Source organism: Acinonyx jubatus, chromosome A2 (assembly GCF_027475565.1).
Source record: "Acinonyx jubatus isolate Ajub_Pintada_27869175 chromosome A2, VMU_Ajub_asm_v1.0, whole genome shotgun sequence".
Classification (NCBI taxonomy): Eukaryota; Metazoa; Chordata; class Mammalia; order Carnivora; family Felidae; genus Acinonyx; species Acinonyx jubatus.
This window is the reverse complement of record NC_069383.1, coordinates 53819725-53844328: the sequence shown is the minus strand read 5'-3', so window position 1 is coordinate 53844328 and position 24604 is coordinate 53819725. Positions and strand designations below refer to the sequence as shown.

The following is a 24604-nucleotide window of genomic DNA, read 5'->3' as shown; positions in this document are numbered from 1 at the left end:
GCCTTAATATCACTTCCTTGTTACCTTCAGGAGAACAGGTTTTCTCTCATGACTTACTAGGATGGTTGCTAAGACAACTTTCTTAATAACTCTACTAATATTATTATTTAAACACAAAGAAGACAGACGTCCTTTCACAACAATGCTTATTTAATTTCTAATCAATTTTGCAAAGGTAAGAAAGAGCCACACTAGCACCAATTAAACGCAAGGATCGCGATGTGCTAGGTGACTATACTTGAGAGTGTTCTTTACAAACCATTTTTTTTTTAATTTACACACCGTCCAAAAATGTCACCACACACAGAAATTTAACATTTCATGTCCCAATGTGAGAAATCACCAAACACAGTCAAGAGAAGTAATTCGCTGAGTATTTTGCCAACAACTAAAGTTGGGGCAATAATACCATCTTTCACCTTCGGAGCATTTTTTTATGGAGGAAGATTTCCTAACGGGTCTCTCATTTGAGGTTCATACATCCTGAAGACATGGACAGGGAAAGTCATCGCCATCTTATACATAAGGTGAAGTAACCTGTGCCAGCCCTCCCGGGATAAGGGATGTTTCTACAGTGGTGCCAGCCTGTGTCTGTCAAGGATGCAATGGTACCGTGCTGGTCAAACTGCACGTCAACAAGTCCATTCATGGGGGTCCTCGCCAGTATTTCTTTTTTCTCTTTTTTCTTTTCTAACGAAACAGAACAGAATAAACTAGAACAGGAAAAAAAATGTAAACGTCAAGATGCATCGCAACCAGTAACGTCAGGTACTGTTCACAAATGCGATGAGATGTGTACCAGGTGGGGCTGTTTTGTGTGTTCAATGGGTTGTGGACTTTAAAATGTTAGGAAAACACTGAGGTGCTTCCAGGCCATGGGAGGCAGAACCCAGCTCCTCATTATCTAAATAACCAACTATTTTTTGTACCATTCCTGGAGAGGGGCCATAATATTTATTTTAGGAGGCCCCTCAACAACACTCCATCCACATTCAGCAAGTACTGCATTCCCTCGGAGCTGGCATGGAAACGAGCTGGCGGTGAGAAATGCTGATAGAGTCTATTTATTTTTGGTTACCAATATATAATCACAAATGCTTCAAAATGCTCAAATCTTTTCTATTTTTTAAAAAGTAAGGGGAAAAAGCTGTTGCAGCCTTCACTTCATCACTTTTTTTTTTCGTGTTAAAATTTGAAAACTACTGCTCTGTATTCACCATCAAGATTTGTTGTAGAGTATTATCATCTGGCCCATCCAGTGTGCCCTTTCAACTTCTCTTTGAAAGCTGACCAATGCCTACAACATCTCTGTCCCAAATGCCTTTTCTCAGCCCCCACTGGTTTAGCCTGTGAACTGAACTTGAGACTGTTGTTTGAAAACTCTTTGCTGGTCATTATCATCCTTGAATCCTCTAAAAATGCAAGTTTCCCGCAGGCTCTCTTTTCTCTCTCTGCCTCTCTCCTCAGTGATCTTATCTGTTCCTCTGGTTTCAGTTTTCATGGTTATACAGGTTATTTCCAAATCTGTGTCTCCATCTCTGCCCTCTCCTCAGAGTCCCAGCCCACATCTCCAGTTACACTCTAACGTTTCCATTTTGCAGACCATTGTGCACCTGCTATGTACAAGCAGCTATGATAGCGTGGTGGTACCGCTTCTGTCCCCAAGGTGCGAGGACACGAAGGTCTGAAATCACCAGCATCGTGTCCACTAGATTTCACAAGCCTCCTCTTGCAGTATTTTAGTTTATGTCACCACCAGGTGTCTTCCTGTTCTTCCCTCCCCTCTGCCCTCACATCAGTCTCTCACTAAACCTTGTCACTTCCACCTCTGAAATGTCTCCACCTTCCTTCCTCTCCGTCAGGATCAGAGCTCAGGACTGCACCACCTCTCTCCCGGGTCACTGCACAGCCTCCCAGCAGCCTCTTTTACAGTTCGTTCTCTCCTCCACAGACTTGGTGAGTCCGATCACAACAGCCCCCGATCCCTTCAGACTCCTGCCTCTCCCCACTCAGAGAACAGGAGAGTCACACAGGGGCCTGAGTACCAAGTCAGACTCCAGGGCCCCATCCCTGGAATTCCTGGTGCAGTGGGGCTTAGCATGGGGCTGTGCCGTTTGGACAGCTTTGACACATGTGATCCTCACTCCGTGAACCATTCAGGCTGAAGCCTCTGATGCTCAACAGCTGGCCCAGAATCACACAGGAAGTCGGTGGAGGAGATCAAGTACCCAGGTCTGACTCTCTACCTGCTCCAATCCACCATGAAGACTTAAACTGTCCAAAATGAACTGAAAAGGAGTGAGACTGAAAACAACACAGGAGGCTTACAGTAAACAGTCTAATGAAAATTGACTTGAATTTCCTACCAGGAGTTCAGTCTGTAAAAGTTAGGGCCATAATGACTTACTCATTGCTAAGTGCTCCTACATACATACCCCTCTCCTTCAACTCTCACCATGCTTCCTAAACCCTGCTTTTATAGAAGAGAAGATAATAAATTGTTTGCTGCACAAAAGAAAGGTATTGCTTTTACTAACATGTGAATATAGGTGTGTTGATATTCTGGAAATGCACAGCAGTCAGGCAACATAATAAATCCACAGTGAGGAGGCTAAAATGAGAGGTAGCTGAAAAACTGCCATTTTCCCCATCTGATGCTCCAAGCTCTGCACACTTTGCTAGAGGCAGCTCATGCCACAGAGCGACCAGGTCTGGACTGCTTCCCTGCTGCCCAGCTGCCTGCATGATTTATCCTCCCCTCAGGCAGAGAGGATCCCCCTTCAATTCTTGTGCCTTTGTCGTGTAGCCTAGACTCTTCAAATTTCCTCTCCCCCACTTTGTAATAGGTTTTTATAGTGTTTTCTTTTGAATACCATTTAATACATGTCCAGTCAATGGAAAAGTTATTCAACAGAGAAAAATGATAATGTCAAAAGAGCAAAGTGCATCCTGTATCAAATCTTAATTAGATCATAAATACTTGCTCCGTTGGCCAGAGTAATAAAGAACTAATCAGTACTTGAGCCCAGTAAGCTCTATGGTTGCCCTTCTTTTGAGGAAACATATCAGAAAAAAACAAGTTTCCTTTCAATGCAAAGATGCCTTATACACGATCCAATTAAAATAAAACCTCAATTTAAAAAAATCGAGTTAACCTTAGCTACCATTTTTCTTCAGTGTTTACCTTCAGAGACAGAAGAGCTTTCATTTTTTAAGTGCCTTACAAGGATATGATCTGGTGACAGGACAGGTTCAGGCCAATCTGCTATAATCATATGGTAAAGGTATGAGCAGAGGTGGTACTGAGCTGATACAAGATGATTATTCATTTAAAAAGACCCTAGTGCACTTTTTTACTCTGTATCTCTCTCAGGAATTAAAATTCTAAAAGATTGATCTCAGGGAATAAAAGAAAAGTAATTTCTGAGTCTAACTATGTGCCGATGTGAAGCTACATGCTTTATGGCATCTCCTTTAACTGCCCCCCCCCCATCCCTAACAAGCCCCAGAGGCATGTGCTCCATTTTGTAGAGTAAGAAAATGAGCCTCTGGAAGCCACTAAGTCAAGTGGCTAATCTAGAACTGAAACTGAGTCTCTGGATTTGGCTTTTCCTGGCTATACAAATCTGCCTCTAGGATTGTAAAAAAAAGAAAACACAACAGGTTGTATCTACATGGACACTTAACTAAGGTTTTATGGTAGACCAGCAATCTACTTTTTAAAAATAACGTAAAAGTTTTCTGCCACTCATATGATGCTCATAAGCTTTTTTTTTAATTCCTGAATTGTCAGTAATGCTACTGCTAAATCTTCTCATTGACATTACAGGGAAATTGTAAAACATACAGAGGAACCACCAAGAATTCCCTAAGAGTCCTTGTGTTTGCAAATACAAGCGAAGACACCAAATAGTTCAATCAATATAGCAATCGATGGAGGGCGGGCAGCTCAAGAGGAGGCCAAGGAAAGTTGTGAAATTTTCCATAACTCTCATCTAATCCATCCTGCTAGAATTTAAAGAAACTTCCTATTATTACACATTTGGGGAAAAATACGGCACCATTCCTACAGTCCTTCTAGCACATGACCTTTGTCAAGTTATATCAATTCACCAAACTTCAAGTTCATTACTTGAAGAAGAGAGATGTTAACAATCACCACCCTATAGGCTGGGTATGTGGAAGAAAGGATGGACGTAAAGTGCTTGATCAAGGGTAGCTACCTTATACTCCAACATGGTAATGTGCTTTTTTCCTTTTGCATTTTCATCCATGGATGGGGCCTTTCTTCTCATCAGACCCACCCACTATTGGGGTAGAGTGCAAGATAAGGAACATAGAAACAAAGTCATTAGTATTTGTATTCTGACATCCAAGTTAGGATTTTGCCTTGAAAGGGCAAAATTTACAAAGAAATGTTACCTTCCTTTGCACATCAAAAACCAACTCTGAACGTTCAAATCTCAAATCCCTCTCTCCTGAGCCAGATAAGCCACAGGCTTGTCCCCCTCAAGGAGCTGTCAGGAAGTAATGGGCTAGGAAAGCTCAAGGCTATTCCCAGGATACTGCAAGTGGACTGTTGGGTTTGGGGGACAGGGCACTAAAGATGGTAGACCAGATGTCTACAGATGGCAGCAGAGATGAAAGGTAAGAGCTATGGGCCTCCTCTTCCCTGGCTGGGCTTGGACTCTCAGAAGGTGAGGCCAGATAGATGGTTGAGGGGACACCAAAAACAGGAGTGCAGGTTTACACAAAGATTGAGACTTAGCACACAGGGGAGGGAGACTGTATCACAGTCCGCCACCAGCCCCACGTGGGGGTCAGCACGCTCACAGTGGATTCAGCAGTGAGCACAGTAAAGCTGAGGGCAGACAAGGGGTAGATGAGGTATGGAGCTTATCACTCCTGAGTTGTTCCTCTTCCCCAGGATAGGAAATCTGCAAGGTCTCACAAGTTTTATATGCCCTGGGGACAGAGGCCTGCAATGGAGCCTATTTTATAAAGGGCCATAGGCTAGATGGAGTTTGCAGCAGTCAACACTGGAGTTTACAGCCCTTGTAAGAGGTAATATAGGGCAAGACAACCAGAAAGGCCCAGAGACCATAACCTAGCTGATATGGGCCCCTGACGGTCACGGGCACCTCTGCGGAGACCAGAGAAGCCCAGGAGTACCGTGGGGATCCAAAGACCCTCCCATGCCAGGGACTAAGTGATCCAAAAGGGGGTATTTTAAACTCAGCCCAGGCAGGAGCAATATCCTGAACAGACCATTTATCACAGAAAGAGTTCAAATCAAAAATAGCTAAGATATTACTTTCTGGCAGTAGGTAGCAGCTTGTTGAGGACCAAAGAGCTGTTGTCAAGAATAAAGAACACAGCATTCCCTACCTACATTTCAGTATGAAGAATAATTCTGAGAATCTGTTAATGAGCACTTTTGAGTATCAATATAAGGACTTTAATGGCTCACAAAATAATCTCCTAAGATTATCAGCTAACAAAACCAAGACAAAATACATGTGGGAAAAAAAGGTTTTGATACAGCACCCAAACTATCTTTCGCATTCATGCCAAAGGCACTGAACTACATTTCTTCTCAAATAGAAGTATATGTATCTTGAGTTTTCAGATAAAACTGATAAAACTATTAGTTGTTTTATTTGTCTTTCTTCTTGAAATACCAAGGTAACAAAAAACTGTACTTGAGCAGGTCCCATGAAAATGTCCTTGAAGGGACCTGAACCACCTAAATAGATGTGATCTTTGGACGAAACTGTCCATCTGGTTTTATGACTAACCCTGAAATTAGTGAATTCATGTAGGCTTAATGTTACCCACAAAAGGAAGTAAATTCAGTCACTTGGACTTAGGTACAAATGCTAAGTGTGAATTCCATGTCCATAGTTAGTTTCAGGGATGGGTCTAAGAGAACCAGAGGGTCCGAGCGGTCCACTGTCCAAGCCTACAGCCCAGATGTGTTGCTTGAGCACCATGAAGCCCAGTAATGGAATCTGCCCCTTCCCTGACCAGATAACGTACACACAGCACCCCATGGGGAACCCAGGCTGTTGAGATAATGCTCCCCTACCCCTACACTGTCAGCACGAGAGGCTCTCAGCCAGGGCTTATTGATAATCTCCAAACTCCCCTTAAGAACCCTATCTGAAGGGTGGGGAAGTTGGTTTTATTGCTAATATGTGACAAATTTGTATTTACTGTACAAGGCCCCTTTGGAGAGGAAAATCACCTGCACCTAGCTTCACCTTTGGAACTATAATATACAAATAGGCCTTTTAAACATACAAAAACAAGGCTAAAAATAAATATGAAGAAAATAAGAATACATAAAACTGAGATGATGATGGCATCTGTCATGCTTTGCTCTCTCTCAAAAGTAGAGCAAAGTTTTACAGGCAACACTCCTAAAAACTACCATCTGTTCCCAAGGATAGATACCAAGTGACCTCAACCTCACATTTCCCACAATCATTTTTCTACCAGAAAGCAATTGGATGATAAGGTGCAAACTTCCCCCATTGATTTTAATAAGTCTTTTTTTTTTAAATTTTTTTTTTCAACGTTTATTTATTTTTGGGACAGAGAGAGACAGAGCATGAATGGGGGAGGGGGCAGAGAGAGAGGGAGACACAGAATCGGAAACAGGCTCCAGGCTTCGAGCCATCAGCCCAGAGCCTGACGCGGGGCTCGAACTCACGGACCGCGAGATCGTGACCTGGCTGAAGTCGGACGCTTAACCGACTGCGCCACCCAGGCGCCCCTGATTTTAATAAGTCTTAAAGTGAATGCTTTGCTTTTACTAAATGTTTGCATTTTCAGTAGATAGAAGGCAGCCATTTTTTAGCAAAAGGGGAACCAGACAAACTCATTGGTTCTACTGACTTGGGATCAGCCCACAATTTACAAGGATATGGCTTTGGTTCAGGAGCACTTGTTTGGGGCCAGGGTTAAATTCACTTCCCCTATAAACAGTGCCAACTACCCACCCACCCCCACCCACCCCCACCTCAAATGTCTTTCTGGTGAATTTAGTAAGTAAAACTTTAGTGAGAATGTTCACTTATTCCTGTGTCTGCCCAGCAAACAAACCTTGGTAAAAATTCACTTCGTTTATAAAGCTTTTACTGCCAATGACATGAGAGTGTTATAATTCTGTTATCATCCCCGAGACAAAATCTCCAGTCAGGCAGAGAAACACTGAAAAGTTAGGCAGTTGTCCAGTAAATGAGTTAGTAGCCAAAATATAAACAACAGTTTGATGGTCTCTGCCATGCTTGGATCATTAGACCAACACCCTTCATAGAACACCAGCTCACTCTCTGAGACAGCAGATCACAAAGACTTTGGAGAGTGTCTGTCAAAGTGTGGCATCTAAATCACCTAGAAGTGAAGGCTGGTTAGAAATTCAGATACCGGGGCCTGCAATCAAGCTTAACTTGAGTGTAGGGGGGGCAGTGAGGAGCAGGGCAGGGATTGTAAGTGCTACAAATTAACTGCTATGTAAATTAAATTTGAGAACCACTGCTTTAGAAAAACAAAATTCCCTTTAGTCAGGGAGGAATTTTGCTTTTGGAAAGAAACCCAAGGTTATTTCTAAAAGTATTTATCCATTCTCTGTTTCCCCATCTCCAAATAAAAACACTGTCAAAATGTACTGTTGAAGCTGAGCTTGTACAATACAAGACTTCATTGACTCTGGGGTCAACATTTCTATCACCCATCTCATTCCAAAAACAGCTCTCAATCACTGTATGCGGCAATAAAATGCAGTATTTTTATAACCTATCTGAAAAAGGCAAATAGTTGGAACCACGGTCTGATATAGAAATTCTCAAATGTTAAGTATTCATGTGTGTGTTGCATAAATGGAAAGAGTAGTATCTGAAGCAAATTTCACTTTTATTACAACAGCATTACTCATTCTGGTAGAATTCAGCTAAATCAAATTGCTTGCTTTGTGTATGTACTATGGAGCATTATTTACTTATACTCACACACACTGTGTTCATGTCATTGCAGTTTTACTGAGAACAGCTCCATTTTCATGGCTGTTTATACAATTAGACTTTTAATGTGACGAATGCTGGACAATAGCTGGGTCATGTGGCCAAGACAAAGATTTCCCTTGATAGCTCTCACTTGTCAATACAAATGAGAGTTAGAAAATGTCCCCTGAAGGGGAGGGCAGTGGGGAGGAAAGGGCCTTCTGCAGATTTTCAATGAGGAAAAAGGCAATGAATCAAAAAGCTTAGAAAGCAAATTAAATGATAAAAAGTGGTCATCCCCATATTCTTATTGAATAGATATCAGCGTATAATTAGAAGTAAAGCTGCCTAGTACTTGGTACTTAGGACATGACCCGCAGCCTTGGCATGGCACTTTGGGCATCAACCAAGCCTTTTACCAAATATGGAAACTAAGGCTGAGAGAAGCCAGTTGACTTACCAGAGTGAAAGAACACAAGACAGCATGGGGGTCAAATTTCCTAATTATATGCCTAGGACTGCTGGATTTCAGAAGGAAGGTGTGTATACCAGACTGTAGAACTTCTTGACTTTATAAAAACAGCATATGGCAAGGATTCTTCTTTCTAAGGAATATTTTTGGTTCACAAGAGAGATGATTTTAACCATTAATACAGAGTTCCTTTTAATTATCTAATCATCTTCTTTAAATATTTCCTCAAATCTTCCAATATTTCATATTTTAAAACATCTACAGATTGCTTTTATTTTGTGCCTTGAGGCGTATACACAGAAGCAATCACAGAATTATAAATTCTGAAAATGGATTACAGATCAATCCTCCTTCCCGCTCTCACCCGGGCACCCTTCAAATGTAAACCTTCATTCGTACACAGAGGATTGGTCAGCCACAGGGCTTTAAGCGGATGCGTGGCCTTTTAGGGCACTTGGTAATTAGCAAATCAGCCTCCCAGGCTGGCCTCCAGACACTGGGTGGCATATATCATATGTTCATCTGGGAAGCAGCTCCCACTCCCCAGACGCCTGAGAACAAAGAAGCTGGCAGGCTTCGGGGAGAAGGTGCCCAGTCAACAGTGGATTAAAGACACCCATTAGTTGCCTCAATCAGCTAATTAGCTCAACAAATGCAAAACCCAAATCATTAAAGAAAGTGGCCCTGATTGCGCTGCGGGCTTCTGATTTGGCGTCACCAACCCAGCAGAGTGGGAAGAGGGTAGTGCCACAGAAAACAAAACAACTGTCCACACTAGGGAACTGCAATGGGATGGGGCTCAATTTTTTACAAAAGTCGAGCCCTGCCAGGAAGTTGCACTGACAAGGAAAGAGTACCAGGGAGACCTCTGTGTTTATGCTTTGAAATTTAAATCAATTTAAATATAAATTGCTCTCCTTTTCTGCCATTATGAGAAAGGAGTAAAATGTGGGTTTCAGATCTCTGGTGTGCAAATGGTCATTAACTTTCATTTGACCTTGGGTGTAGAACTAATATTGAATTTATGCACAGGGTACACTCATTATACTCATCTAGTTTCCTCACAGAAAATAATGCTCCCAGGAGCTGCAGTGCTAGGAGCCGTTTTCCGGCACTCAAATAGAAAACTTGATTCTTCCTTGAGAGCCTCTCTCCTGCCTTCCACCCATCTCTCTGCTCCAAACCTCAGGGAGGTTTGGCAACATTTATAAAACATAGGCACTAACAGGTAAAAATCTGAATGACATAGAATCGTTGTCCTGGACCCCAGGAAACAACAGCCTGGTCTGTGAGCCCTCACATTTTGGGGGACAGGGGCCATCAGTGCTCCGTTGGTTCTCCTTCCCAGTGTCTGATCTCTAAACCAGAGACAAGCGCCCATTCAGAGATAATTACCTTTGTCTATGGAGCCTTATAATAAGCATTACATACCGTCACTGAAGTGACCCACAGCACTTTGTTTTGAAAACGAAAACCTAGCATTCTGGGGCACACTCTGTTGTGGTTTTAATCATTCACCTCCTTGGCAAACCAGTTTCACTTACTATCCTAATGGACACAACCATGTTGAAGGATGAAAAAGAAAATCCGCTTGTTTGCTTTCCTACATTCTAAACAATACTCAATACTCTCAGATCTCTTGCTATTCAAGGAGAAATCAGGGCAAAGGGCTATTTTCTTTTATAGTACGCCATCGAATGGTTATTTATCATTTCGACTTAATAGCTCTAATTACAAAAGACAGTGTCACGGGATTTTTTTTTTAAAGGCAATTTTCTTTGTATCCCAGTGGGAGAGTTAGAAAAATTTACAAAGCATCTGCTGCAAGCATTTTCAATTGGTCCTGGGTTTTACCAATGCTATTATTTTCATGATTGCAAGAGTTTTACATTTTCAAAGATCCTTTAACTTTACAGTGCATTGATAATTACCGTATTAAGATTCTTATTATGGTTTTATGTCTTTAAAAAAAAAAAGGAATATATAACCTGTCAACCACTGAATTGATCTCTGATAACATCATGCACTAGTGGAGATGGGATGTGAACACACAAAACCTGTCAGCAAGCAGGGACAGAAGAACAGTGTCTGGAAATGTTAGAACAAGGAGTTATTATAGCACCAAAGGAGGAGAGAGATTTTACAAGCTTCAACAATCAGTATGGTGTTAGGCAAAGCACTCTCTTCCAGGGAAAACATCCTACATCATCAATCAATCAGGAAGACCACAATGTTGTGTTGACTATTTTAGGGGAAAACACATACTGCTTCTTTCCTCTTGGTTGACAAATGCTGAACACCACATTCAGTGGGGTTACAAGACAGTCAGTGTAGGTCTGTGCTGACCGCAAATGAGAGCGATGGCCACTGGCCGGCATAGCATCCAAGAGGTGGCAAAGAAGAAAAGGACAAAAAACCAAACCATGTGGAAATCTCCACATGGAGATCTCCACATGGAGAACAAGGTGCATCCTTAGAGGACAGGCTATGGAAAACTTAAGAAAACTTCAGCGGTTGAAACTATCAGTAAAAACTAAGAATATCTTAATTACTTAAAATATAGGCAACAGACTTCTGTCATTCTAGTCCTTTTTAGCTCAAACATTCATTATCAGAGCACTCAGAGATGAGATGAAAAAACAAGTAAGAGAAGATCACTAGAGATAGAAGGTTTCAATTTTCAACATAAAATATCACAGAAAACCAGAAAGGCAGAAAGAGTCTGACACAGCAAGAACTGTGTACTAGGATGTGAAGTGGTCTTTGCTGGCCCCTGACTTTATTATTAACATCTACTCTAAAGTCCCATTTTATCGTACGTTCTCTTATATATGAGCTATGTGTTTATAAAAGGGAAAGGGTCAAGTCAAACAAGGTTCTCTATTAAAAGAAGACATCTGTCAACTAACAATGCAAAGTGAAAATTTAGAGGACCATAAGAGTCAGAGCCATTCCATAGGTTTCATGGTTACTGTTTTTCTTCTAAATGTGCCAAAGGAAAAGCCTTATTCTCTACTGATAAAAAATAATCAATCTATTTCACTTCTCGTGACAAAGCAACAGGACTATCTAGTCTTTGTAATGCTTCGGCCCTGAAGGAGAATATGTCTTTTCAACTGTAGTAGACCTCAAACCTCACATCAGAGCTTCCTGTCAACATTTCATTTCCTCCAGTTTTACAGACATACTCTTAAGAAGGAGGCTTAAAACTGCTAAAATTTCCTACTAAGTATGGCTGATGACCAGTGATTGTTACTAACAGTAGATCTTCAAAGTTGGCAATTGAACCAGATTACCAGAGTGATAAAAAGACCTTCAACCCGTCTGACCTGATTACCTGACCCAGGGGTTGCCCGCTTGAATGCGTTCTGCACAGAGTTCATTGCAAGGCGAGAATAATAGTAAGCAAGTTGTTGAAATCACACACCTATTCAAATGCCTAATTAAGCTTGAATATAGTATCCAAAGATGATAAAACAAACATGAGGATCCAAGAAGGCTAGGTGAGACAATTTAACTTCAATGTAAAACACTGGCTTCCCTTTCATTTAATTCTATTAAAGCCTATTAAAAATGTTTATTAAAAAGCTAAAATTAAACACAATAGAGTGTAGCTATTTTATCCTATTTTATGTTATATATATTTTACTCTCCCAAAGAAATCATACACTATCTCGGTACACAAATAACACCTCAACGTGAATCCCTGGCTGATTTATCCTGGAAAGAGACAATAAAAAATGCTATCTGCTACTTGGAAAGTGTATGAGCTTTTAATCGTGTCTTTTCCATTCCAGGAACAAACATGGAAAATGGGAATATCTTTTCACAAATCACATCTTTACTCTCATAATCCAGAAAATTACTAACGAGGAAGGGGGCATAGTGTAGCTGGAAAACCTAGAGACTGATTGTTGAAAAACTTGGGTTTTTCTGACTGCATTCTGACTGCAGGCTTTCCAGCCTAAGTGATCCCAAGCACATCATTTCCTCTCTAAACCTTGAGACTGAGATGCAACACAAACAATGCCTCCTGTGGTGAGTCCATGTTGGGCTTGCTTACCAACCACTCCTGCTACTGCTGATTTTCTCTGAGGGGCCACATGTATCCTAGCCTCAGTCCATGTGTCTTGGGTGGGGGTGTCCTGACCTCTCCAGCCACCCCTGCCATGCTTCTCCTGCTCCAGAGACAGCCATGTCATTCTTCCAACAAGGTCCCCACCAGGACTTTGGTTGGGACTACCAGGAAAGACCTTCTCCCTTTCTGCAATTAACTCTATAGATCCTCTAAACCAATACATTCCCTTTGTGGTTTTCAGTCTGTTTTTTAGCACCTGCACCTAAGAGTCCCAAATAAAATATTTCCAAGGTTGTGACTCCATTAAGGATAACTAAGGTCATTAATAAAAAGATTATTTATCGCTAAATTAAATATTAGAGCTGAAAGGAATCTCTAAAGGTTATCAGATTGTATGCCAATCTCTTCATGATACAAACTGCAATCACTTTGCTAAGGTCACAGTGACAGTCAATGGCATAAACAGAGCCTAGAACCCCTTTCTTTCTTTTCCTAACTTTAATATCCTAGATACTTAGTTTTAAAGCACTTAACTAGTGATGCACTAAGTAGACAGAGTAAAATATAACAACTGCCAAGGAGATTTACCAATATGGTATTTCTGGCTTTCCAGAAATAGAAGCCCACCATGGCACAATTTCCTATGATCTAAAGATAATGAGAGCTAAAAGTGCTTTGGCTGTGGATTCCTAGAAAAGGGAAAAAACATATCTCCCAAGACTCTAATTAGCTAACATTAGCAGCAGAAGAAGCAATTGAACAAAAAGTGCAAGGATATCTGGGCTAATTCTTATAAATCTCCTGAAGCCTTAAAATGCAATTCACGCTTGCTAAGGTTAGCATTTGGAGAAAACTGTTTAAAGGCACATCCTAATGCCCTTTTAGAAAATTACAACAAAATGTATTTTTTACTAAGCTAGAGTCTTGAATCATTCATATAATCTATTGATTGGCTGTTACTTTTATTTCTGTTTGTACAGTTTGCTGAAATCAAAAACTTTTGCTTTATACGAATTCTTGTTTTAATAGCCCTTGCCAATGAGACATAAATCTGGTATGACCACCTGAGCCCTAATTAACACTTTTACTGCAAGACATAAGATATATATTAGGGTAATCAATTCCTTCTGTCTTGCCCCAGATGTGTCAACTATCATTTTAATATTTTTGTTAGATATATACCAACTTCTTTTTTCTTCTTCCTTAAAAAAAGAAGCCCTCAAAATAGTTTTAGAAAACAACATCAAGCATACACAGAAAGTACCATTCTGCAGCTGGAACTCTATTTTAATTAAGGCTATGCTTAGTGTCTCTGCATTTTTTCACCTCCTAACTACACAGTAATAAGTTTTTCTTTTTCAAACAGTGAGTGACTCATTAATGGTTTTCATTTATGAAACATGTTGTAATTTAATAACAGCAGGGGCCATATTTATCTTTGCTATTGTATCCTCACATCTTACACTGTACCTGGCCTACAGTAGGTGTCAAATTAGAATCTGCAAAAGGCATGAATGAATGCAACACCTAGGACAGCCTCTCTTATATCTTGTCATTGTTATTTTTCATCTACAGTCAGTGCCAACTCAAGAAGAGAGAGTATAGAGTGAAACAGGTAAGTATCTCTACTACTTTCATATTTGGATTCTTTGAATATTTTAATATACAACTTGTTGGTTATTTCTGTCCCAAGACTGCTTACCAAATTTGTTTGAGGTGTACGAGAGAAACATCTTTGCTTTTCTCTAAAACAATCTCGTTCACTCATGTTACTTTTCTAAGTAAAAAATATTATATTCAGTTAAAGTCAGGGAAAAGGGCGCCTGGGTGGCTCAGTCGGTTAAATGTCTGACTCTTGACTTTGGCTCAGCTCATGATCTCACGTTCATGAGTTCGAGCCCTACATCAGACTCTGTGCTGATGGTGCGGAGCCTGCTTAGGATTCTGTCTCCTTATTTCTCTGCCCCTCTTCTGTTTGCACTCTCTGTCTCAAAAAATAAATAAATAAAAATAAACTTTAAAATAAAGTCAGGGATAAAATAAGAATGCCAACTACCAACAACATTAGTCAGCCTTATACTGGAGGACACTGGCTAATGAAATAGTACAAGATAAAAATGGGTTATTTGGACTGGTGAGATGGAGACAAACTAGTCATTATTGATAGGTGATGTATTTGCCCATATAGGAAATCCAAGATCATTTTAAAACAAGCTATTAGAATTCATTTGAGTTCAACACTTTTGCTAGACACAAAAGCAAGGGTTCTCATGCAGCAAAAAATACCAATTATAAAAGACAACAAATATAGATGTGGATATCAACAAACTTATTCCAAAGTTTATATGGAGGGGAAAGACCCAGAATAGCCAACACAGTATTAAAGAAGGACAAAGTTGGATGACTGACACTACATGATGTCAACACTTACTGTACAGCTACGGTAATCAAGACAGTGGAGTATTGTCTAAATAATAGAGAAATAGATCAATGGAATAGAGCAAAGAGCCTAGAAATAGACCCCCACAAATCAGTATCTTTGACAAAGGAGCAGAGGAAATGTAACAGATAAAATAGAGTCTTTTCAACAAGTGATGCTGGAACAACTAGACATTCGCATGCAAAAAAATGAACCCAGACACAGTCCTGACACCTTTCACAAAAATTAACTCAAGGGGCACCTGCGTGGCTCAGCTGGTTAAGCGTCCAACTCTTGGTTTCGGCTCTGGTCATGATCTCACAGTGCGGAGCCTGCTTAGTATTCTGGTTCTCTTCCCCTCCTCCACTCACACACATGCTCTCTAGCTCTCTCTCTCTCTCTCAAAATAAATAAATAAACTTAAAAAAATTAACTAAAAATGGATCAAAGATCTAATAAAAAACGCAAAACTACAGAATTCCTAGAATAAAAAACGCAAAAGTACAGAATTCCTAGAATGTGACATAGGAGAAAATTTAGACGACCTTGACTATGGTATGACCTTTCAGATACAACACCAAAGACATGATTCCATGAAACAAAGATAAGCTTGGCTTCACTGAAATTAAAAATATCTGCTCTTCAAAAGACAATGGAAAGAGAATGAGAAGACAAGCCACAGAGTAGGAGAAAATATTTTCAAAACAGACATCTGAAAAAGAACTGTCCCTCAAAATATATAAAGAACTCTTGAAACTCAAAAAAAAAATCTCACTAAAAAGTGGGCCAAAGACCTTAACAGACACTTCACCAAAGGTATACAGATGGCAAATAAGCATGTAGAAAGCTGCTCCACATCTTGTGTCATCAGGAAAACACAAATTAAAACAACAACGAGTTGCCACCACACAACTATTGGTGTGGCCAAAGTCCAGAACACTGACAGCAACAAAATGCTGGTAAAGAACAGAGCAACGGTAACTCTCATGCTTTCCTGGCGGGGATGCAAAATGGCATTAGTCACTTTGGCAAGCAGTTTGGCGGTTTCTTATAAAACGAACCATGTTCTTTCCACAGCACCCAGAAGTTGTGCTCCTTGATATTTACACAAAGAAGTTGAAAGTCTACATCTACACAGAAACCTGCTCAGTGATGTTTATAACAGCTTTATTTATAATTGCCCAAACTAGGAAGCAACCAAGATGCCCTTCAATAGATGAACGGATAAATAAACTGTGGAAGACACAAACAATGGGATATTACTGAGTGCTAAAAAGAAATTAGCTATCAAGACATGAGAAGTCATGAAGCAATCTTAAATGCGAATTACTAACTAGGCAAAAGGAGCCAATCTGAAAAGGCTGCATACTGTATGAATACAACTACATGACATTCTGGCAAAGGCAAGACTATGAAAACAGTAAAAGAGGAGTAGTGGCCAGGGTTTGGGAGAAAGAAAGAAATAGGTGAAACACAGAGGATTCTTAGGGTAGTGAAACTATTTTGTATGATACTGTAATGGTAGATACGTATCATTATACCTTTGCCCAAACCCATAAAATGTACAATAGAGACTGAACCCTAATGCAAACTAGAGACTTTGGGTAGTAATAATGTATCAGTGTAGGTTCACCGATTGTAACAAATGCACCACTCTGAGCTACTGATAGTAGGGGAGGCTGTGTATCAGTAGGGGAAGAGCTCCCATATAGCTCTGTGTCCTTTCTGCTCAATTTTTCTGTGAACCCAAAACTTCTCTAAAAAGTACAGCTTTTAAAACACAAGTGTCATGAAAGATAAAGACTTGAGAAACCATCATAGAAGAGAATTGAAAGAGAGATACAGAGAGAAACAGTTCGTTTACAATAGTAACCAAAATCACAAGGTAACTAAAAATACAAACAAAATGTGCATGGCCGGCCTTTATGGAGAAATTTTCTTTAGCAGGCCTTTATGGAGAAATTTTCTTTAGCAGGATTGAAAATTTGAAAAAATGAAAAAAGATATCCTAAGTTCTTGAATGGAAACGCTTCTTTCCAAAGTGTCAAATGTATCTAATGATCTATAAATGTGATATACTTTAAAATATTCCTGTATCAGATTTCACGGAACCTGGCCAAATAAAACTATGAGAACAAGAAAGGTAAGAAGAGATTTGCCTTATCCCCACCCTGGAAAAAGTCTTATTATAAAGCTTTGATAACTGAAACAATATATATGAATTTCATATATGATGGAGTTGGCATCATACCCAATGGATGCTACTGGGGTGACTGACTTAGCATAAAGAAAACAGAAAACTTGATTTCTACCAGACATCATATACAAAAAAAATTCCAGAGGACTTAAAGTCCTGAATGTGAAAAACCAAACTTTAACACTGTCTACACCTAGCTATCAGCCTAGCTATTCCATTTTTAGTAATTTATTATGAGAAAATAATTAGAAAAGGGAAAAATGATACAAGTCTAAGAATATATCCTTAGGTCCTTCTATTGTTATTTAGGACAGGGAGAAAAACCCTAAATATACAACCAAGAATTAGTTAAATGAATTTTATAGTATATATAGCTAATGAAACTAAAGATGTAGATTCATATTATTGACATGCAAATGAATCCTGTACAAAGTAGATTATATATAGCTACAGTAATCAAGCCTGGTGGATACCAACAGAATCTGTTCAATGGAGAAGAACAGATAACCTGGAAATACATCCACACAAAGGCGTAAATGCAATTCAATTTAAGAAAGATGGTCTCTTCAACAAGTGGTGATGGGGTAACTGGACATTAATAAGCCAAAAAAACAAAACAAAACAAAACAAACGACAAAAACAAAAAGAAACCAAACCAAACCAAAACAAAAACCCTCCAACCTGTCTTACACCTTACACAAAAACTAAAAAATTAGCTATTAGGGAAATGCAAAAAGTGAGAGATCACTTCCTGCCTATTAGAATGGTTAAAATAAAAACCAGTGACAATACCAAATTCTGACAAGGATGTGGAGAAGCTGGATCACTTATACATTGCTAGCAAGAACGTAAAATGGTATAGCTGCTCTGAAAAACAGCTTGGTAGTTTCTTAAAAAACTAAACATGCAACTACCCAACAACCGAGTGACCGTACTCATCGGCATTTGTTCCAGAGAAATGAAGACGTAGGTTCACATAAAAACCTATTCATGAATGTTTGCAGATGTAGTTTAATTGATAATAGTCCCATACTGCAAACGACCCAGATGTCCTTCAATGGGTGAATGGTAAACATACTGACATACACTCCTATGGTGGAATACTCTACAGCAATAAAAAGTAATGAACTACTGATGTACAGCAACCTGAAAGAATCTCCAGAGAATTATGGCAAGTGAAAAGAGATATTTCCAAATGGTTATATACTGTATGATTCATTTATATAATGTTTTTGAAGGGACAAAACCTATACAAATAGAGAACAGATTAATAATTGCCATGGGTTAAGGGGGTAGAAAGGGTGGGAGGAAAGTCAGTGTAGCTACCCAAGAGCAACAAGAGGGATCCTTGTAGTGATGGAAGAAATATTCTGTATCAGAGTCAATATCCTGGTTGTGATATTGTTCTATAGTTTTGCCAAATATTATTGTTAGGTGAAACTGGGAAAAGGAAATGTGGGGTCTCTGTATTATTTCTTACAGCTGCATATGAACATATAATTACCTCAAAAAAAAAGAATGCAGATAAAATGATCCCAATTTTATCAAATCTGCATATTAATATATAATAATATAGTATCTACATACTAATACAGAAACATCTGGAAACATATACAAGAAAAGTAACAGTGGTTATCTCTGCTGGTGAGATAATGAGTGATTTTTCACTTTATTCATACACTCATTTATTAGCAAAGTTTTTTCAATGAGCATGCTATATTGTAATAGTAAGAAAAAGATAATCAAAACTATTTTTATTATGAAAAGAAGTAATGTATGCTCATTACATATAGTTTTTTGCAATGAATACTGTATCAATTCTTCTATATATCATTTTACAAGCTGTTTAAACATTCCATTGTACTGCTCAATTTTCTTATTTCTTTATTAAGAGGACGTAGGGATTGTTTGTAATTTCTTACTTTTTAAAAAAATGCAATGGATTCCTTCTGCCTGAATCTTCACATGCATCGTCCCCAACATTTGTGCACGTGTGAAAGACCATTTCACTGTCCTGAGCAGTTGCCCAAGCTGTGTTCACACTCCAAGCTCCACACATCAATTAAGTAAGCAAAACAGGTCCAACTTCATACAGCCACATCACGGAATAATAAAATTAACTTCACACCAAAACTTTTATTTTGCACAATCTAACCTATAGAGGTCTTGCTTACTTCTCTTCACCTCCAGAAAATCAAACTTCTTAGCTTGACATCCAAAACTTACCTCTTTTCTCCTTGTTCACCTGGCTCCAGCCACTCACACCTCTTTACTGTTCCCCAAACACATTTTGCACCCCTGTGCCCAAAGGCACTTGTTTCGATGGCCACATGCCCCACCCCTTCACTGCCTTCAGGTCTTGCTCAAATGCCCCCTACCAGAGGCCTTCCCATCGCACTTTATGCAAATTAGCACCCCTCTTCTCCAGCCACCCTATTTTCTTTCTCCAGCCATGACACCCTGGAGGTTAATTACTTCCCTTAACTTTTTCTGAAACTTGAAAAGAAAAAAAAATTCCCGACACTGCCATTCCAACTCAAACAGACTGTAAGTTTTGTCTTCTTATGACGCCAGGAAACAAGAACAGCTCCAGCACATTAATTTCTAGGCCCTCCCTCCCAAAACCTTTATATTGATGTCTTTTCTCCATCTTGGTCTCCACCTATGCAAATAGCCAAGTTCGGATGCCGGCACTTAGGCGCCCTATTCAGGCTGTACTTTCTGTTCACTATCCTGGGGGGTCAAGATCACTGTTCTTTGCATCCTTCTCTCTACCTTTATAGCATGCAGTCTCTGTGTCCTCCACATCAGCCAAATCAGCAAAGAAAATGGTGTAAATACAATAAGCTCATTCATACTAAGGTGCGTTTGATTCAAAAGCTAACTGTGAGAAAAGCAAATTCCTAGAGTTTCTTTTTTTTTCTCCTTAGAGTTTCTAATTGGAAAAAGAAAGATGTAAAATGGATGGTTTGTGTTCTCACAACATTTCTGTTCCATTTATTTATTCAATTTTTTTCATAGTCTTTCTGTCTGCAAAGTCCTATTCCAGTTTACCGTGACCTAAGAAGCATCTCCCTTCTGTTTGTTTGTCATGCTATTCAGCATTGATCTCCTCCCTCTGAACAGCAAAGGATGCCTCCTTCTGACACTCCTCTTAAGTGTTTTTCTACTTCAGCGAGTCTCCATCTCATATTGAATAAAACAAGGCAGTAAAATTTTAAAGAACGACATATAGTAGCTTATGCTGTTTCAATGGGAGAGTATATAATTTTGAAAACAAATAGTGATACTCTTTTGCATTCTGCATCAAAACTTCCTGAGATTAGCTCAGCCCCAGGAAGGACTACTCACCAGACTTCCTTGCTTTCAAAGCAATCACAGCTGCAAGCTCTCTCTGCACCTGATATTAGGGGGGTAAAAAATCAAATTAGGACAAGAAAAATGAAGCTATCAAAAGCAGTACTTTGTGTTTGGGTATGCACCAAAATTAAGAGTTATTGCAATTAAAGTTATGTTTGCTGTCACTTTTTTGGCTTTTGTTTGTTTTTAGTTGGATGGAAAAACCTCTGCAAGAGAATTTTAGGTCAAAAATCTCAAGGAATCATATTGACTTAAAATAAATTACACAGTTGCCAGAATGTATACATTGTAAAACATTGGCATTTTTGCTATGATGAAGGGAAGAGCCTCAAAACTGTAATTATAAAACATTCAGAAATAATTCAAATAACAAATTATTAAAACACGCAAGATACCTTGGCGAAGATACTAAATACTATTTATCCCTCAAAGATTCTAGCTTACACAGAAATTCTAGAAACGTTAAAATAGATGATCCTGGTGTAATTGGATCTCTACTCAAACACAATCAATGTTCACTTCAAGTCTGACAGGTTTACAGCAACCATTTTGGAAAATATGCCACATAAAAGTAAGTGCCATTGACTCAGTGAAATGGAAATAGACAAAATGAACTTTAATAAGTGCCTTTGACCCCACTTATTTGCCCAGATTTTTGGTTGCTCACTCTCTCCACCACCCCACACTTTGAATGCTTAAGTCCTTTCCTAAAAGCATTCTCAAAGAGGAACATAAAACCAAAAACGGTAACCACAGTTACTTTTGGGGCACCTGGGTGTCTCGGTCAGTTGGGTGTCCGACTTTGGCTCAGGTCATGATATCATGGTTTGTGGGTTCAGCCCCACGTTGGGTTCTCTGCTCCTGGAGCAGAGCCCATTTCAGATCCTCTGTCCCCACCCCCCCCGCCCGTTCCCCATTTGTTCTCTCTCAAAAAATAAACATTAAAACAAAAATAACCATAGTCACTTTTTTAAAAAAAATTTTAATATTTTTATTTATTTTTGAGAGACAGAGCACGAGTGAGGGAGGGGCAGAGAGAGAGGGAGACACAGAATCTGAAGCAGGCTCCAGGCTCTGAGCTGTCAGCACAGAGACCGATGCGGGAACTCACAGACTGTGAGATCATGACCTGGCTGAAGTCAGACACTTATCTTACTGAGCCACCAAGAACCCCAACCATAGTCACTTTCAAAAATAACATTTTCACTTTAACTTCACTTCACTTCACATAACACTTTCAAAAATACCCCCCCCCCCAAAAAAAAAGATACCATGAAGATAATCTTTGGGATATCTATGTTTAGCAGCAACAAAAATTCCATAATGAGCAAGCTCATTCCTCTCTAGGATTAAGCTTAGAAGTGTATGTGCATTCATGTGTTTGGAAGTGCTGGTGAGTTTGGAATGCCCTGCAGCTTAATACATTACACTAATGACATTTTATAGGGAGAACTCACAAGTTCAAGGTTACAGAAGATTTGCTATTAAAATTGATCTAATATGTATTCATTTATTTGAAGGTGAAAGTAGATATATACGCTATACTCTGGGACTCCACTGTGAACTGCTTTCACGATGGCTAGGCATCACCACGTGAGGAAGGCAACTTCCTTCACTACTGCTTTACCGCTGTGTTTTCCCTGTCTGGCTAGTACACGGGCCATGCAAAAAGGGTATATTCTTGATTTAGCCCCTTCTATGATACCTTAAGACTCTCTCTGGAAAATTATTCAGTAATGAGAAGACCATCAGTCCCTCTCCAACCATGCGATGTCAGCTCTGAAAATGCTCATAGTAGGAAAATTTGCAGTTGAAAAATGTAGGGAACGGGCACCTGGGTAGGTCAGTTGGTTAAGTGTCTGACTCTTGATTTTGGCTCAGGTCATGATCTCGTGCAATTCATGGGTTTGAGCTCTGTGTTGGGCTCTGAGCTGGCAGTGCAGAACCTGCTTGGGATTCTCTCTCTCCCTCTCTCTCTGCCCCTCCCCTGCTTGCATATGCTCTCGTTCTCTCTCTTTCTCATGACATAAACAACAAACTTAAAAAAGAAAAAAAAAAAGAACTTCAGGAGAAAAAGAGGGCCAAGGGGAAAAAGGATACGTGACCACCAAAAATCCTTTACAAATACTTGCGTGGGTAGTCAAATAAAAACAGTCACAAATGAAAACATCATTTATTGCATCCTTTACATATTTGAAGTTGTTTATAAGTTTTATTGTAATATGATCCTCTCTATTCGGGATTTTCCTCTCTCACAGTGTCACAAATTCTCAGGGGTGGGGGCAAAGATGCAGACAATAAACTGGGATCTTGTCAATGGCTTCCTGATTTTACAACCTCCCAGGGAAGATCCCATCGTGGTTCAGGGACAGGAAGTCAATTTTCCATACCTGAAATTCACAGATATTCAGTTTTTCTTTCTCTAATTAGAAATAAATCTCAAAATATAAAGAGCTCAAAAAATGAAGGGATTAGATTCCCAACTTCCTATGGTATCTCATCTTTTCAAAGATTTGGTGGGGCAAGAAAGGGAGGAACAGGGTACATAAGAAACTGACACAACACTTTGGCAGAGCTGGAAGAGAGGAGAGAGGCCAGTGAGAGAGACAAGAATTTCACAGGTGAATGGAGAAGAAATCTGAGTTTAAAAAAAATTTTTTTTAAGTAAATGAGATTACTCTATAGAACTACAATCCCCTGAATGTCTGCCATCAGGGAGGATGTAAGAGTGCTTTATGCGGAGTGGGGTGTGTAATAGCTTCCCTGTTTCTGCTCCAGGATGGAGGTTTTTGATAAAAAAACCCAAGGGTAGGTATTCTTCCTACAAAACAAAAAGGACAAAGTGCTGATCAAGCAAAAACACAAACTAGCTAAGATCTTATTGCAGCTTCCTGTAGCATCGTAACAGAACCTTTTTTTTTTTTTTTTTTTTTAAAGCACACTGGCATGTATTTAATCATTTTCAAATGAATGACTAATTCCTATCTTCTGCATGGAAGTTCTACTGAGGCAGGGACCTGTTTGTCTTTTTATGGTAGCAAGAATCAGCAATCATTCATTGACCCACAGGAGGTGGATGCATAAGTAATCTTTAACAACAACAACAAAAAAAACCCAAAAAACCTAGAAAGGACCTAGGGGAGAGAAAATGCAAAGAGAAGACATTCCCCACTAATAAGCTACTCCCAGCAGGAATTTTCAGAAAAGAATATGAGCGGGACTTGGGGCCTCCTATGCAAATATTATTGTATTGAAAACTAAAACTTTGAGAAACTGCAGAAACAGAAACTAGAATTTTATTTAAGTACTAATAAAGGACTGGCTGGCCCTGAACAAGCAATCCCATGTTCCAGCACCAGTCTAGGCTTCAGATGGCTAGGACCCTAGCCCACATTTGGACAACTTCCTGAGAGATCCTGAGCAAAAGCCATCCTGCTCATATTATAGCATCCAGCTATAATATGCTCCTGAATTCCTGACATTCAGGAACTGGCTTTTTGTGGGTTTTTTAATAATGTTTTTTTATTTATGTTTGAGAGAGAGAGAGAGAGACAGACAGACAGACAGACAGACAGGAGTAGGGCAGAGGGAGGGAGACAGGGGACAGAGAATCTCAAGCAGGCTCCATGATGTCAGCATAGAGACCAACACTGGGCTCAAACACACAAACTGTGAGATCATGACCTGAGCTGGAATCAAGAGTTGGACGCTTAATCAGGCACCCCCAGAAACTATTTGAGATAATAAATGTATAGTTTTAAATCACTAAATTTTGAGGCAGTTTGTTATACCCAGGAGTCTTTTACAAGAAAAAGGTTATTTTTTTAATTTATCTACTTGTGTTCTTAGTTAACCTTAGTTTCTCTCACTGTGACTACAATGAACCCTCTTCCTATATCAGGCTCAAGAAATACACTTGCAGGGGCACCTGGGTGGCTCAGTCAGTGGAGCGTCAGACTCTTGATTTTGGCTCAGTTCGTGATCTTACAGTTGGTGAGCTCGAGCCCTGCAACGGGCTCTGTGTGACAGTACGGAGTAGCTTGGGACTCTCTCTCTCCCTCTCTGCTCCTCCCCT

At 39.6% G+C, this 24604-nt stretch overlaps 1 protein-coding gene across 2 annotated transcripts in view; it reads right to left on the bottom strand.

The window, feature by feature from the left end:
* RAPGEF5 (Rap guanine nucleotide exchange factor 5) overlaps window positions 1–24604 on the bottom strand; it is a 224282-nt gene that overhangs the window by 118358 nt on the left and 81320 nt on the right. For both annotated transcript variants that reach the window (XM_027075113.2, XM_027075114.2), the window contains exon 7: window positions 20521–20569. In XM_027075113.2, coding sequence (XP_026930914.2) covers window positions 20521–20569 — 49 coding nt within the window. The remainder of the gene's footprint in view (window positions 1–20520; window positions 20570–24604) is intronic.